This window comes from Carassius auratus, chromosome 45 (genome assembly GCF_003368295.1).
Source record: "Carassius auratus strain Wakin chromosome 45, ASM336829v1, whole genome shotgun sequence".
Taxonomy (NCBI): domain Eukaryota; kingdom Metazoa; phylum Chordata; class Actinopteri; order Cypriniformes; family Cyprinidae; genus Carassius; species Carassius auratus.
The window spans coordinates 19,349,033-19,365,680 of record NC_039287.1 but is presented as its reverse complement, the minus strand read 5'-3'; the positions used below and the strand labels follow the sequence as shown (position 1 = coordinate 19,365,680).

Here is a 16,648-nt window from a genome sequence, read left to right as displayed (position 1 = left end):
AACACACGCACTGTTGGGGACTTGAGGACTTCGGAGGCAATCCTTAGAGAAAAGATAGAAGAGGAGTCTTCAGAGGTAATCCTTAGAGAGAAGGTAGAAGAGGAGTTAGTCCTAATAGTTAGCACACAGGAATGATCTTGTCGCGAATGTGACCGGACGATGATTGAGTGTGTGTGTGGCTTTTGTGGTGCAGCGATGATGGGTAGGTGATGAGGAGCATCAGGCGGATGTCCCGGGTAGACAGCCAGACCTTCTGACCGGGTTGGTACTGGGGGGCCTCGGACCGGCAAAGGTCGGCTGGCGTCCTGCGTCTGTGGAGCAACCGTTGAAGCTTGTGATGGGCCGCGTCCCAGACCCTCTCGCTCTCCCGGAACCAATAGTCGACAGCGGGAACATCAGAGGGCTCTCCAGACCAGGGGAAAAGAGGTGGCTGGCCATGACAGAAGGTACGGAGGAAGCGTCCGATCTCCTGGACCTTTCTTTCTGTCTGCCCGTTAGACTGTGGGTGATAGCTGGAAGACAGGCTGATGGCCACACCTAGGAGGGAGTGAAACGCTCTCCATACCCAGGAGATGAACTGGGGGCCCCGATCTGACACAATGTCCTCTGGGATGCCGAAGCACCTGAAGACATGGTTAAACATCAGTTCTGCCATTTCCATGGCAGAGGGGAGACCCTTCAGAGGAAGAAGACGACAAGCTTTAGAAAATCTATCCACAATAATCAGAATACATGTGTTATTGTCAGAGGGTGGAAGGTCCGTAAAGAAATCCACCCCTAGGTGTGACCATGGGCGATTGGGAATGGGCAGAGGATGGAGTTTGCCAGATGGTAGATGGCGAGGACTCTTGGACATGGCTCAGCTGGTACATCCACTCACGTACCTTCTGACATCCGAGGCCATGTTGGGCCACCAGAAGCGTTCCCGTAGGGTTTCATTGACCCCCGGGTGACCAGTGCCAAGTGATGTATGGGTGGAGTGGATGAGTGGAGTGCGCCGTGTCCTGGGGATGTAATGGTGTCCTGGTGGGCAACCAGGCGGGGTGTTGTTAGGAGCTTCGGCTGGAGGTAGAGTCTCTGCTGACCAGGTGATAGGGGCGACTATGACCTTGTCCGGGAGGATGGGTTCGGGGTTCTCTGACCTTTCTTCGGGTGCGTAACATCTGGAGTCTATGACAGGGATTTGGGCTTCTGACGAAGGAGGTTGGTTAGAGGACTAGTGATAGTACTAAAATTCTGAATGAATCGTCTATAAAAGTTGGCGAAGCCAAGGAATCGCTGCAGTTCCTTTATAGTGGTAGGAATGGTCCAGTCAATGACTGCACTTACCTTCCCCTCGTCCATCCGGATGCCACTGCGGTCGATGGTTTATCCAAGGAACTGCACTGAGGGTTGATGGAATGAACACTTCTCTGGTTTCAGGTAGAGCTGGTAGTCCATCAGGCATTGCAGGACCTCCGCAATGTGGCGCTGATGTTCTGCCAGGCTCCGGGAGTATATCAATATGTCATCGATATAGACTAGGACGAACTGATGGAGGAAATCTCGGAGCGCCTCATGTATGAAGTCCTGGAATACGGAGGGGGCGTTTACAAGCCCATACGGCATAACAGAGTACTCATAGTGACCAGTAGGGGTGATGAAGGTGGTCTTCCACTCGTCCCCCTCACGTATCCAGATGAGGTTATACGAGCTGCGGAGGTCCAACTTGGTGAATACAGTGGCACCACGGAGATGTTCTAGGGCCGCTGGGATGAGGGGAAGAGGATACCGGAACTTCTGAGTTATCTTGTTAAGGGCTCTATAATCGATGCATGGCCATAAACCTCCATCCTTCTTGGCCACGAAGAAGAAACTGGAAGCAGCAGGGGAGGTAGATGGGCGGATGTATCCTTGTGCCAGCGCCTCCCTGATGTACTCCTCCATGGCCTTCTCCTCGGGAACGGATAGGGGATAAATCCGTCCCTTAGGCACTGGTTCATCCGGCAGCAGATCTATTGCACAGTCCCACGGCCGGTGTGGAGGCAGCTTGGAGGCCCGCTTGGGGCAGAAGACATCACTGAAGGGGGCATAGCACTGGGGAATGGAGATGGACTGGTTTGCGACAGGGCTTTCAATGGAGGTTGAGCCACAGTAAGTGTCACCACAGTGGTGAGTGGTTTCATTTGGTATTGTGAAGGGAGGATGGCACTCACCATGGGATGAGGAGGACGAACTGGGCACCCAGCTATGGTATGCCCCAGAGCTGCACAGTACAGACAAAGGTTCTGGGCCAGCCGTCTTAGACGCTCTGCCATAGTGAGGTGGTATGAGTCCACCATCATGGGTTTGTTGGCTGGTTCTGGGGAGCTGACGTTCTCTGGTCGGCAGAGAGGTGTGGAGGAATGTGCCTGGCCCTGGTTCTCTTCTAAGCACGACTGCATACGAGTGGCGAAGCGGATGGACAGCTGGATGAATCGCTCGAGGCCGATGGTATCCTCATATGCAGCGAGATGCAACCGCACTCTGGGTTCCAGTCCTTGGCGATAGGTAGTGAGCAGGGCCTGTTCGTTCCACCCACTGGAGGCTGCCAGAGTTCTTAACAGTAAGGCATAATCGTAGACAGACATTTTTCCTTGTTTTAAATTGTACAGTCTCTCACCTATCGAGGAGTCCCAGGCAGGTTTGCCAAAAACTTCGCGGAAATGTTCGATGAAGCTAGAATATGACTGAGTCACAGGGTTATTTTGAGTCCAGAGAGAATCTGCCCACTGTAATGCCTTGCCTTGTAATTGGGAAATGATGAAAGCTACCTTAGATCAGTCCGTAGGATATGAGAGCGGTTGCATCTCCAGGACCAGTGAACACTGAAGCAGGAAACCGCTGCATTCCTCCGCCGAACCAGAGTAGAGCGCTGGCCTGGCCAAGGGAACGGCGTGCACGGCAGGTGAAGGAGGGAGGACGGGATCAGCGGAAGTGCTCGCTGGTGGTGGGGACGCGGGTGCTGACATGAGTGTCCGACGGAGTGCATCAACTAATTCCTGAAAGGGGTCGGTGAGGCTCATGCTTGCGTCTCTCGGTGCAAGTCCGGTCATCTGTTACGGATCATCAGGAGACAGAGGAGTAACAGATGAAGATGTTATTTATTAAAGACACAAGCAGAGGAGCAGGTAGTGAGGAGTGGATGGGTGTTGGAATCCGTGCCAGGAAGGTAGTGACCTCGAGAAGGGTAGGTGAATCACACACACACGCACTGTTGGGGACTTGAGGACTTCGGAGGCAATCCTTAGAGAGAAGATAGAAGAGGAGTTAGTCCTAATAGTTAGCACACAGGAATGATCTTGTCGCGAACGTGACCGGACGATGATTGAGTGTGTGTGTGGCTTTTGTGGTGCAGCGATGATGGGTAGGTGATGAGGAGCAGGTGGTGATGATTTAGTATTCAAGTGAGGGTGTGCGCTGTGATTGTGTGGAGGTGGAACCTGGCGTGTTTGTAACACCCGTTCAAGTGTTTTTGCATTTAAAGGAAGAAGGAAAACTGGTGTGTAGTTTTCTAAAAGAGATGGGTTGAGGGTGCGGTTCTTAAGTAGTGGAGTCATACGAGCCTCTCTAAATGTTGAGGGAATAATACCAGTGTGGAGGGATGTGTTAATAATGTGAGTGAGTGCAAGTACAACTGCAGGAAAAATGATTTTTGAACCTCTCTTTTCAGTATTTCCTTCACCAGCAAGCAGTCCCCAGCACTCTAAACTAGTTTAAATGGCCAGCTCGCTTCAATCCTGGAGGGCACATCTTGTTTTACACATATTTGGCGCCACCTATTGTTGCCTCGGTATCATTGACATGTAAAAGGCCAGGGGTCTCCAAACAGTTGTTTGTCACAGTATTTGACATAACCATATACAAACAATATGTCCTGCAGAGTTTAGCTCCAACCCTAATTAAACACACCTGCACCAGCTAATCAAGCTCTTACTAGGCATACTAGAAACTTCCAGACAGGTGTGTTGAGCCAAGGTGGAGGAAAACTCTCCCTGAAAAATGTCTTATATTCAGAACATACAGTTGCATATTAGAATGATTTCTGAGGAGTCATATGAAACTGAAGAGTGGAGAAATGGCTGCTGAAAAATTAAACTTTACTATCACAGGAAAAAAGTACATTTTAAAATTGTAATAATATTTCATGATAACATTATTTTTGCTGTATTTTTATCAAATAAATCCAGCCTTGGTGAGCATAAGAGACTTCTTTTAAATCTTAGAATATTTAGAACCAAAAATACTAAGGGTGTTATGCAAGTATGCATATCTGAATTAACAGTTAACTCTGTTATGTCTATACATACACACCAAAGACAATGTACATGCTGTCTCCCTCTGTGCCCTCTCGGATGATGTCCTCGCCAGGACGACAGTCCATAACCTTCATCAGATCAACCATCATACTGATCTGCTCCTCATCCAGACGACGGAGGAAATCATTCTTACCAATGGCCTTCACAATCTGAGCTTTTTCACTGATGGCAAGACACATATAAACAAAGCACAACTTTTGGAGTTAGTAAAACAAAATAATTTATTAAGTTATTTTGAGACTGGATTATACCACTGCTGTTTAATTATGCCTTTTTCAGACTGTTAGTAAAAATCAGATTTTTTTGTATATCCATATATTATCCAAATAGATTTTGAAAGTCTGGACAGCATGTAACATCACAATACACACTGGTTTTCCTTGTGTGACAGAGGAGTTCTTGACTCTGCAGGCGCATATCTGAAAATCAAGATGATGCACTTTTTTTTTCTGCATCTGTTTTGAAAGCCTCGCCACATACAAGGGTACATCTGTGTTGTAACCAGAGCAACCCATGCAGATAAGTCAGTTATGTCTGGATACACAAATCAGATTTTTTTATGAAAATGTTGATAATATGCAATCATGTGCTGGACAGTCTGCCTGAAAAGATCTGATTTGAGAAAAAAATCCAATTTGCCAGCAGTCTGAACATAGCCTTGTATTCGCAGGGTTGTTGATTAGTATGTGTATAAAGTAACCTGGCAGTTTTATTGACTCTGTTGGCAGTGATTTCCAGGACCTCTGGGACACGCTCCCTGGCCATGACAGCTGCCCGACTCTGTCGAACCTCAGGCATTTCATTACTGTGTCGTTGTGGTGCACAATCTGACAGACAACATTAGATGTGATTCAGTGTTTTATAGACACTAAAGATCAGACTGAAATGTTCAGGGATATTATGAAAAATCTACTTCAGCTGAATGTTTCTAACATTAGGATATACAGAATTGCAGATGCTACACAGTTTGCTCTTGTCATTAGTTTTTTGTCCATGTATTTTGATCACCAAATGGACAATGTTGATACATATTGAAATATGAATTGTGCTGTCTTTAGGCAAAAACCTTTGACATATATATATATATATATATATATATATATATATATATGTTTGTATTATTAATAACATATGAAGGAAGCAGATGAAAGAGGATGCAGATATAGTTATTAGTCTGTTGGATCTTACCAAGCTCATCCAGTTGTCCTTGCAGTATCTGTAACAATCTCTCTTTCTGTTCAAGCTGTTGCTCTGTAATAAAAACAATATTCTAGTGTGCATAGCTCACATCAGATAAACAGTGAAAAAGTCATGGCTCAGATCTGGTCTTACTTAGCTCTGTGTTCTGGTTCTGGAGTTCCTGGTTGAGCTGGCATTCTTTCTCCAGCATTTGTCGTAATTTCTTGAGTTGTGCTTCCATTGGCATGATGAGATTCACCTTTACTAGAGCAGCATGACACTGGCAAAGAGCAGTAAACTGTAAAAAAAAAAAAAAAAAAAAAAAAAAAAAGTTGCGTCAACTTAAAAAAATAAGGCAACTTATTGCAAGCACTTTTTTGAGTAAACTTTACAAACGGGACTAAAGTCCACCCAACTTAAAATAACTTAATATCACATGTTTTCACAACATAAATAGTCATGTTAAGCTAAAAAATATCAGAACAAAATATTTTTTGTTTACTGAACACAAATGCCTATTATCTATAAGCATACACAATTTTAAAGTTAAAAAAGTGAAGTGACATTCAGCCAAGTATGATGACCCATACTCAGAATTCATGATCTAGCCATCCGTTAAAGTGACAAAAATACAACAACAAAAATGTTTTAGGAAGAGAGTGAAATTAAAACACATTATAGTGTTCTAATTTCTAATTGGAGAAAAAAAAATGTTAGTTTTTTTTTAACAGGATGTGCACAAATGGATGGAATTGAAATGAGTTTATCTGCGGAACACAGATTTAACCTCTTATTCTGACCCGATATTGATTTAGTGACTAAGTTATATAGATTTACAGGTCCTTCACAAAAAATTTGCATATTGTGATAAAAGTATAATGTAATGATAAAAATTTAACTTTCATATATTTTAGAATCATTGCACACCAACTGAAATATTTTAGGTCTTTTATTGTTTTAATACTGATGATTTTGGTATACAGCTCATGAAAACCCAAAATTCCAAAAAATATCATAAATTTAGCATATCATGAAAAGGTTCTCTAAACGAGCTATTAACCTAATCATCTGAATCAACTAATTCATTCTAAACACCTGCAAAAGATTCCTGAGGCTTTTAAAAACTCCCAGCCTGGTTCATTACTCAAAACCGCAACCATGGGTAAGACTGGCGACCTGACTGCTGTACAGAAGGCCATCATTGACACCCATCATTGACACCCAAGCGATAGGGTAAGACACAGAAAGAAATTTCTGAACGAATAGGCTGTTCCCAGAGTGCTGTATCAAGGCACCTCAGTGGGAAGTCTGTGGGAAGGAAAAAGTGTAGAAAAAAACGCTGCACAACGAGAAGAGGTGACCGGACCCTAAGGATGATTGTGGAGAAGGAGCGATTCCAGACCTTGGGGGACCTGCGGAAGCAGTGGACTGAGTCTGGAGTAGAAACATACAGAGCCACCGTGCACAGGCGTGTGCAGGAAATGGGCTACAGAGAAGCAGCACTGGACTGTTGCTCAGTGGTCCAAAGTACTTTTTTCGGATGAAAGCAAATTTTGCATGTCATTCGGAAATCAAGGTGCCAGAGTCTGGAGGAAGACTGGGGAGAAGGAAATGCCAAAATGCCTGAAGTCCAGTGTCAAGTACCCACAGTCAGTGATGGTCTGGGGTGCCATGTCAGCTGCTGGTGTTGGTCCACTGTGTTTTATCAAGGGCAGGGTCAATGCAGCTAGCTATCAGGAGATTTTGGAGCACTTCATGCTTCCATCTGCTGAAAAGCTTAATGGAGACGAAGATTTTGTTTTTTCAGCACGACCTGGCACCTGCTCACAGTGCCAAAACCACTGGTAAATGGTTTACTGACCATGGTATTACTGTGCTCAATTGACCTGCCAACTCTCCTGACCTGAACCCCATAGAGAATCTGTGGGATATTGTGAAGAGAAAGTTGAGAGATGCAAGACCCAACACTCTGGATGAGCTTAAGGCCGCTATCGAAGCATCCTGGGCCTCCATAACACCTCAGCAGTGCCACAGGCTGATTGCCTCCATGCCACACCGCATTGAAGCAGTAATTTCTGCAAAAGGATTCCCGACCAAGTATTGAGTGCATATCTGAACATAATTATTTGAAGGTTGACTTTTTTTAAATTAAAAACACTTTTCTTTTATTGGTCGGATGAAATATGCTATTTTTTTGAGATATGAATTTTGGGTTTTCATGAGCTGTATGCCAAAATCATCAGTATTAAAACAATAAAAGACCTGAAATATTTCAGTTGGTGTGCAATGAATCTAAAATATATGAAAGTTTAATTTTTATCATTACATTATGGAAAATAATGACCTTTTATAACAATATGCTAATTTTTTGGGAAGGACCTGTATATAAAAGGTATACAATTTGCATCAATAAAGCAATCATGCACAATATGAAACCAGATTCAGGAGCATTTAGGGTTTATGTTGTAGTAGTCACAGTATACGTAGTTAGTGGATAAAAAAATACTGTTAAATGATTGCCATTCAGAATGAACTGATATCATGGATTCTCACATGATAAAATCCACTAATTACCTTTTTTGCTTAAAACATCTTGCACAACAGGTCTTCCAGCTAGTTCTACCAAACGTCTAGAACTAATCCATAATGTGGCAGAAAGATGAAAAAATGCATGTAACACATCTGTTCATTAATTTGCACTGGCTACCAATAGCTGCTCAAACAAAATTTAAGTGATTGATATTTGCTTACAAAACCACCACTGGCTCTGAGTCTGCATCCCTTTACCTAAATCACTACTTCAGACTTATTTGCCCCCCAGAAGCATTCTGCAAGTGAACAGTGAATTATGTGCCATGCCAAAGAGACACAAAATTACTCTCACAGACGTTTACATGAACTGTTCCCTGCTGGTGGAATGACCTGACCAACTTGACCCAAGCAGCTGAGTCTTTAGCCATCTTCAAAAATCGGCAAAAAAAAAAAAAAAAAACCCCGAACACTAGCACTCTCTATGCTGTTTCTATGTTATCTACTTGTTTAAGAAAACACATAGATAACATAGAAACAATGTAAATATATAATTGACACTCTAACGTTGTATCTGCTTTTCTTTTTATTTATTATAAAAAGATAACAGTAACTTGACCCTTTAACACTAGCTCTGTCTATTCTGTTAAAAAAAAAAAAAAACTAAACCAAAAAAACTAAACCCTTGCTGCATGTACTACGTTAGACTAACTGGTCACAGCATTTATATTCTTATATTGTCATATTTTTGCCCTTTTATTGGTTTGATTGCTGCTATTTTCCTCATTTGTAAGTCGTTTGGATAAAAGTCGTTTGGATTAATGTACTAGCAGGGGATCCCCTGGTTCAGTTTAGCTATAGGGAGCTTCTTTGAATAAATTTATTGACAACTAAATTAGCAAATGTTTTTGTTTATTTCCCTTCATTACATCAGCCAGTGTGTCATCAGCCATCACCAGATGGACAGAAATTATAATTACAAAGGACACATTTCTTCTAATTTCTTCTTTGTTTTTTGTTTTTTTACACATCCAGTCACAAAAAGACCCTGTTTTACAATCATTTCTGGGTTTCATTTTTTTTCCCCATGCAGATCTGTTATTTAAGTATTGTCTTTTTCAGCTAAACTTTCTTCTAAATGTCTTGTAGAAACAAAACAATCTCTAAATGGGCACTTTCGGACAGTCTCTTTCTTATGACGTGGACAGTTCTTGACCAGAATAAGCTACAAAATGGGCCAGATGTTATGCTGCTAGTCAAAAGTAAGGCTAACTAGGAATGACTTCCATTCATCCATTTTATAAAGCAGTGTGTTTGATAGCAGCATTTCAAAACCATTGTTAACCTTCAAGGAAATGATTAGCTAGCCTTATTACCCTCTATGCTGTACACTTTATGACTGAAGAGGCGGTCAGGGTCTACTGAAATCCTGCTGGTGCCCAGCCATCACCATTGCTAAAGAGAACTGGAGGATTTAGATAGGGCTGGTGGTAACACTATTGTTTACACTGGTGCAGAGATATAAAATTATCTTTGGATTAAAGCTCTCTGTCCTGTCACGTGTCTAGAAAATTGCCAATTGTAAGGCGTAGCAGATGAAAAGTCCTTGACACAGCACAGCTACAGATACACACTTCTGATCTATGCAAATAATACCAGTTTGTCATCTCTCTTGACCATAATCAAATCTCTGTTTTATTTCTTAATGAAACCTACCTGAACATTCACGCTCTCACTCCCTCCAGATCGATGTGTGTTCTGGCAGAAAGATCAGCTTGACGGGTATAAATCATTAACCTGACGCTCCACCCTTCTGCACAGGTAAAAAAGGAATGCTAGAACAGAAGCGTACAAAATCTTTCATGGTTAGACATTACACTTTCAGCAGATTTATTGTAGCTTTCAGTTATGTTTTACCTACTTCAGATGTGTCTCCTAACATTACATTTAAGAGAAGTAACATAAAGGACTCCCAAGAATAGTAATGAAGGCTAGTGATAAAAGCTCCATCAGTGTTATTATAATGTACCCTTAGCAATGCAGGCATGCAGACATTAGGAGTAAAATATGCCAGCATCTCATCAGCCAAAACGGTCTCTAATCAATATTGTAAACGAGAATTTTCAAATGTGCCTAAAACAAAGAATATTATATGGAAATGAAAGAAAAATGACGAATGGTTTAAAGGTTTGTACAGCACTAAGCTTGTCTGAAAACACCTCTGGGATTCGCTGAAGAATTATTTTTATTGGCAGATCAAAAGTCACTTTTTTCCACAGTGAAAGTAAGTTTCCTGTACTCCAACTAGGTTTGTCCAGAAGGGCGTGCTTTTTTATTTTTTATTTTTTTACAACGACAAATAGCAAATTCACATTCTGCTTGTTATATTGCACTGGCATATTTAAATACCCCAGCAATAAATCTGCTCAAGAATGTAGAATAGTTACAGCTAAATGTTAAATGTTTTGCTGGAGTCAAAAATGGAATAAATAAATGATGCATCAATAAATAAATGACAAAAACTCAGATGTATAGATTTTTTAATATACTGGAAATGCAATTATCAATATTAATATTCCATTATATTGCAGCAAAATTTTAAAATTGTTGAATTAATATTTTACTTCAATTAAACTATTGGAACTATTACATTCTCCTTTGTAGCTGCCTTAATTAATTAACCTTAGAGTTAAATGTACTGTATAGTGTTAGTGAGATCATGGCTCAGGCAAAAACCACGCTCCTCATTAAAATGGTTTTATGGTTCTATAACAACAATAACAAAATAATTAATAATTAATAACAATAATAATAAACTATGAACACATGAAACTAAAACAATCTCCATAAAAGTGACTTATTTCCTTTATACTATCCAATATTTAATACTACATAATAATACTATATATTACTGTAATACTGTATATATTTCTGACCAAACAGTACAGGAGTTATGAGCAAAAATAGACGTTTTTCCTAACTCCTGACTATGAGGTGGCGCTGTGCTGAAAGTGTGCAGGAAAGTCATGGTTGGCATGTCACACCCAAGTTTGGTCTCAATATGCTAAAGCATTGCAGAGATATTCCCTCACATCCTTTTTGACTTGCTCTTTGTTGAATCTGTTGAAAAATTATTTTTTTCCATAACTATTGCATTATATATATTTTTTTTTCCATAAACAATTGTAATGAATTTTTAAAATGCATTATAATATTTTGAGGTTTGATTGTCGTGTTTTAATGCATTGTACTTTTTACTGATGTAACAATGATTGCATGTATAGCTGGTTACAATTATTCATGAGATCATACAATGTATTATAAGGTTCATTACAATGCATAATTAATTTATTCAAACTACTTTTATAATGCATTACATAAAGGCTTAAACGAAATGTAACAATGTTCGTTGTGTAGGAAGGAAGACGACAGGGTCGGCTTTTACTACTGACTGCTTTTTACTTCAACAAAAATAATAACAAAACAAAATGGCACATAAAATAGCAACTGACAACATAAATTCCATGGTCCAGGAGTGTAGCAGCCAGCAGTCCTTCTCTCTCCCCCGCTCCTGTTTCTCCTGGTGATTTATACTCTCAACGCCAATTACTGCAAGCAAAGACAGGTGTTCGTTATTTGCGTTTAACCCACTCTCTCACCGTGCGTCCCCTGACTCTCTCCCGCGCAGCAGGTTCGCTAAACCACACCCCCCCTGCCAGAGGAAATCCGCCACAGCCATCTGAACACCTGGCCTGTGGACCACCTTGTACTTAAAAGGCTGTAAAGCTAGATACCAACGAGTGATCCGCGCGTTGGTATACTTCATGCGGTGGAGCCATTGCAGGGGAGCGTGGTCCAAACAGAGGGTGAATTCCCGTCCCAGGAGATAATAGCGGAGGGTGAGGACGGCCCACCTGATGTCCAAACACTCCTTCTCCACGGTACTGTGCTTAGTCTCTCTCTTAGAGAGCCTGCGACTAATGTACAGCACTGATTCGCACACTTCTTCGGGTTGGCCGTGAGCCACGCCCCTCTCAGCGACCTCAGTACTGCCCGCACATGCTGCATGTGCCACTGCCAGTCATTACTAAATATAATGATATGATCTAGATAGGCATGACCATGGGGCCGCAACACCCTGTCCATCAGTCGGTGAAACGTAGCTGGCGCGCCGAACAGCCCGAACAGGAGTGTAACAAATTGGTGTAATCCAAACGGTGTCGTGAAAGCGTTTTTTTCTCTGGATAATGGAGACAAGGGGATCTGCCAATAACCCTTTGTTAAGTCCAGTGTAGAAAAAAAAACGAGCCGTACCGAGCCGGTCAAACAAATCGTAAACCCGTGGCATTGGATATGCGTTGAATTTCGACACAGCATTTACCTTGCGAAAATCCACACAGAACCGCACTGAGCCGTCCGTCTTAGGAACCAAACCTATCGGGCTCGCCCAGTTATTGTTGGATTCTTCTATTAACCCCATTTCAAGCATCGCACTCAATTCTTCCTGAACTATTTTTTTATTGTTTTCAGGCAAGCGATATGGCCGGCTGCGAACCACCACGCCCGGCTCTGTCTCAATATGGGGTTGAATGAGATTTGTACGGCCAGGTAGGGGAGAAAACAAGTCAGCAAATTCTGCCTGTAATGTAGTCAAATCAATGAGCTGGGAGGGCGAGAGATGATCTCCCCCTGGGGCCAGAGTGAGAGATTGTTTTTTATATTCGCTTCTGGTCCAAGATCATCCTCTCCACTAATCACCGTCACCAGCATCACTGATTCTCCCTCATTCCATTTTTTAGGAGATTGAGGTGATAAATTTGATGCGTTTCTCTCCTATCTGAGCATATTACCTCATAATCGAGCTCTCCAACTTGCCGTGTGACCTCAAACGGTCCTTGCCACTTTGCAAGTAATTTTGAACTTGACGTTGAGTTTTGATCTCAGGTCCATCACAAACTGAATTTCGTTTTTAGATTGAGAAGGTCCATCCTCCCAAGTCTCTCTTATGACATCCAGCTCCCCCCTGGGCTGGTGACCATAGAGCTTGAACTTGACGTTGAGTTTTTCTTCTCAGGTCCATCACAAACTGAATTTCGTTTTTAGATTGAGAAGGTCCATCCTCCCAAGTCTCTCTTATGACATCCAGCTCCCCCCTGGGCTGGTGACCATAGAGCAACTCGAAGGGGGAAACCCCGTGGAGGCTTGCGGGACCTCTGCGGCACAGCGAACAACAGGGGTGCCAACCATCTGTCCTAATTTTTGCCGTCTTCCTGAACAAATTTACGAATCATTGTCTTAAGCGTGCGATTAAAATGTTCGACCAGCCCGTCCGTTTGTGGGTGAAAGACGCTGGTTCGAATCAATTTAATGCCCAATAATTCGTAAAGTTTGTGTAATGTCCGTGAAATAAACGCCGTGCCCTGATCAGTAAGGATTTCCTTAGGAATCCCAACTCAGGAGATTAAAGAAAACAGTGCGTCAGCAACACTCTTAGTGGAAATGATGCGGAGAGGCTCTGCTTCTGGATATTGTGTTGCAAAATCCACAATGACTAATGAAAAACGATGTCCTCATGCTTATCGCTCTAATGGCCCAATGAGGTCCATGCCAATTTTCTCGAAGGGGACCTGCATTAATGGGAGGAGGCGCAAAGGCGCTTTTGGGGTGTCCGGTGGGTTTACCAACTGACATTCACGACAAGCCACGCACCACCTGCGCACATTCACGTGAAATGCCCGGCCAAAAAAAAAACGGGTTATGAGGCGGTTTAGTGTTGTTCCTTGTCCTAAATGACCAGCCATTGGATTAGAATGAGCTGCCTGAAAAAGCATTTCCAGGCGGCTCATAGGAACTAATAACTGGGTTGTATCTTCTTTTGTCTGAGAGTCTTGGTTCACTCGATACAACCAATCGTTAATTATTGCAAAATATGGATAGGTAAGCGGCTGTCCAGGATGGAGAGGCTGAACGTCGATGACCTGACCTTACCCGTCTTGACCTGTTCAAACGCGTGTTTCAGCGTCTCATCCTGAGACTGCTCCAGGGGAAAATCATCGCGCTCCGAGAGAATAATTCTCTCGATTTCACTCTGTTCCCCTGAGGCAGTACTCAGTGGTCCCGGTTCAGTCTCTCTCCCGCCTGCACACTCGCATCCTCCTCCGGTGCATTCTTTCCCCAAGAGGCATCCGTGCATAAAGCCCCCAATAATTCTTTAAACGCTGGCCAATTCGTCCCCAAAATTAACTGCCACCTCAACACTATGGTTTTGTCCCCTAAATTTGTAACGACTGGCAAAATAGGATACTCAACCACATCCCCGTGTACACACCATACTTTAACCATGTGGCTCTTATCCAATGCCCAGATTGTATCAAACTTTGATGGATTGAGGTGTGGTTACATCCTGAATCCACCAATGCCTGATAGGTACCCCCCTTGATACTCACAGGTATTTGGTAGATTCAAGATTCAAGATTTTTATTCGTCACATACACAATTATATATAGCATATATAACCAGCAGTGAAATGTGAGTCAGGTCCGCTCCATGGACAGTGCAATTATTAAAGAAACAACACAGATGAAAATATTCATAAATATAGCTATGTAAGAATGAAATTAAAGTAAACAATAAAAATATAATAATAAAATATAAAAAACTCTAGTCTTAAATATTGAGATGTACAGGGATGTACAATGTGCATAAATGCATTTTACTGTGCTCTTAAATATTAAGATACTCAGGAATGTACAAGAAGCAAATGTGCAAACAGGGTGACACTGTAGTGTGTCTATGTGAGGTAGTGAATAAAGTGAAAAAGATAAAGTGAACATTAAGTGGATGCATGAGGATGTTAAGAGGCTGGTTTAGAGTTTAGGAGCCTGATGGCCTGTGGGAAGAAACTCCTCCTGAGTCTCTCGGTTTTTGCCATCACGCTACGGTAGTGGATTCCAGATGGCAGCAAAGTGAAAATATGATTACTGGGGTGGGTGGAGTCTTTGATGAATTTAGCAGCTCTACTTCTGCAGCATTTGAGGTAGATGTCCTGCAGAGAGGGGAGAGCAGACCCTGAAATGTGCACAGCTAAGCGCACAACTCGCTGCAGGGCTTCGGTACCACCCAGCCTGACCGGGGGCAGCCTGCTGTACGTCCGGGACCCGATCATCATCCCCACCTCCATAACGGGACACCTGTCCACAAAATGGTCTGGATCCCCGCAATGCCAGCAGGCCGGCCCAGACGGCAGGGAGTGGGTTAAGCGGTTGGCGTGGAGAGAGCTGGGAAACAGGGGCGGGGTACAACCCCCTGGGCGGGACTCGGGGAGCAGCATAGTGATTTTGGCCATTCCCGCCCCCGGGCGGACGGGACCTGGGTAAAGGGACAAGTCGAGAGAGAGAAGGAGAAGAAAAAAAGGAGAGAGAGAAGCTGATGGAAGAGATTTGCAGACCCTGGGGCACGTCACCATATGGTCCTCCGCGAGATCAATAGCCGACTCCAGCGACATGGGGCGGTGGCACTGGACCCACTGGCAGTTTTTCTTGGCAGGCGAGTGACGAACTGCTCCAGCACCACACGATCGAGTATCTTCTCCACGTCGCTTCCGTCGGCCAGCAACCATTTGCGGCAAGAGTCCCGGAGCTGTTGGGCCATCACGAACGACCCGCTGGATGATGGCCCTCTTCAGGTCGTCAAAAACAAGGAGATTCTGCACCGGAAGCTGCTGTGCCGCTACCTGGGACTCCCCGGAGAGCAACGGGATCAGGCGCATCGGCCACTGGTCCCGCGGCCAATCCTGTACCTCGGCTGACTTTTCAAAAAAATCCAGAAATGTCTCCTGGTCGTCCTCAAGGCCCGATTTTGTGCAGAGGGAGGTGGGCGTAGACTGTGTCTCCCGGCAGAACCTCCTTGTCCATTCAGCTCTCGTGGTCTTCCTGCTGGGTTTGGAAGATGGCTTGAAACCGCCTCCCTGATCATGATGTATGTCCAGCAGGGCCTGGTGTTGATTGTGTTGCATGACCGCGAGGGATGTAATTAGCTCCGCAAATGGTGCAGCGGAGGGCACAGGCACGGCGGCGGCATCCATCTTCTTTCCCGGGTTTCGGCACTAGTGTAACAATGTTCATTGTGTAGGAAGGAAGACGGCACGGTCGGCTGTTACTACTTACTGCTTTTTATTTCAACAAAAATAATAACAAAACAAAAGGGCATGGAAAATAACAACTTACAACATAAATTCCATGGTCCAGGAGTGTAGCAGCCAGCATTCCTTCTCTCTCCCCCGCTCCTGTTTCTCCTGGTGTTTTATACTCTCCACGCCAATTACTGCAGGCAAAGACAGGTGTTCGTTATTTGCGCTTAACCCACTCACTCACCACGCGTCTCCTGACGCTCTCCCCCGCTGCAGGTTTGCTAACCCACGCCTCCCCTGCCACACTAAAGTGTTTCCAAATTTTGTTTCTAGCCCAAATAGTTCAAAAGTTATTAGCATATACATAAGTGCAGCTTTGGACAGTTAGTGTTACAGGTTTATAAAATAGAGAACAGAAATGCTTCTAAAATATTACTAACCTGTGATTATTTTTTAAAAAAAGACTAATTTTTTT

General features: G+C 43.3%; 1 protein-coding gene across 2 annotated transcripts in view; it reads right to left on the bottom strand.

Moving 5' to 3' along the window:
• The window catches only part of prkg3 (protein kinase cGMP-dependent 3), a 31,254-nt gene extending 21,428 nt beyond the window's left edge, over positions 1–9,826 (bottom strand). For both annotated transcript variants that reach the window (XM_026233954.1, XM_026233953.1), the window contains exons 1-5: positions 9,762–9,826; positions 5,670–5,814; positions 5,526–5,588; positions 5,038–5,164; positions 4,333–4,499 (exon numbers count right to left, since the gene is read on the bottom strand). In XM_026233954.1, coding sequence (XP_026089739.1) covers positions 4,333–4,499; positions 5,038–5,164; positions 5,526–5,588; positions 5,670–5,763 — 451 coding nt within the window. In that variant the 5' untranslated portion in view covers positions 5,764–5,814; positions 9,762–9,826. The remainder of the gene's footprint in view (positions 1–4,332; positions 4,500–5,037; positions 5,165–5,525; positions 5,589–5,669; positions 5,815–9,761) is intronic.
• Positions 9,827–16,648: the final 6,822 nt, after the last annotated feature.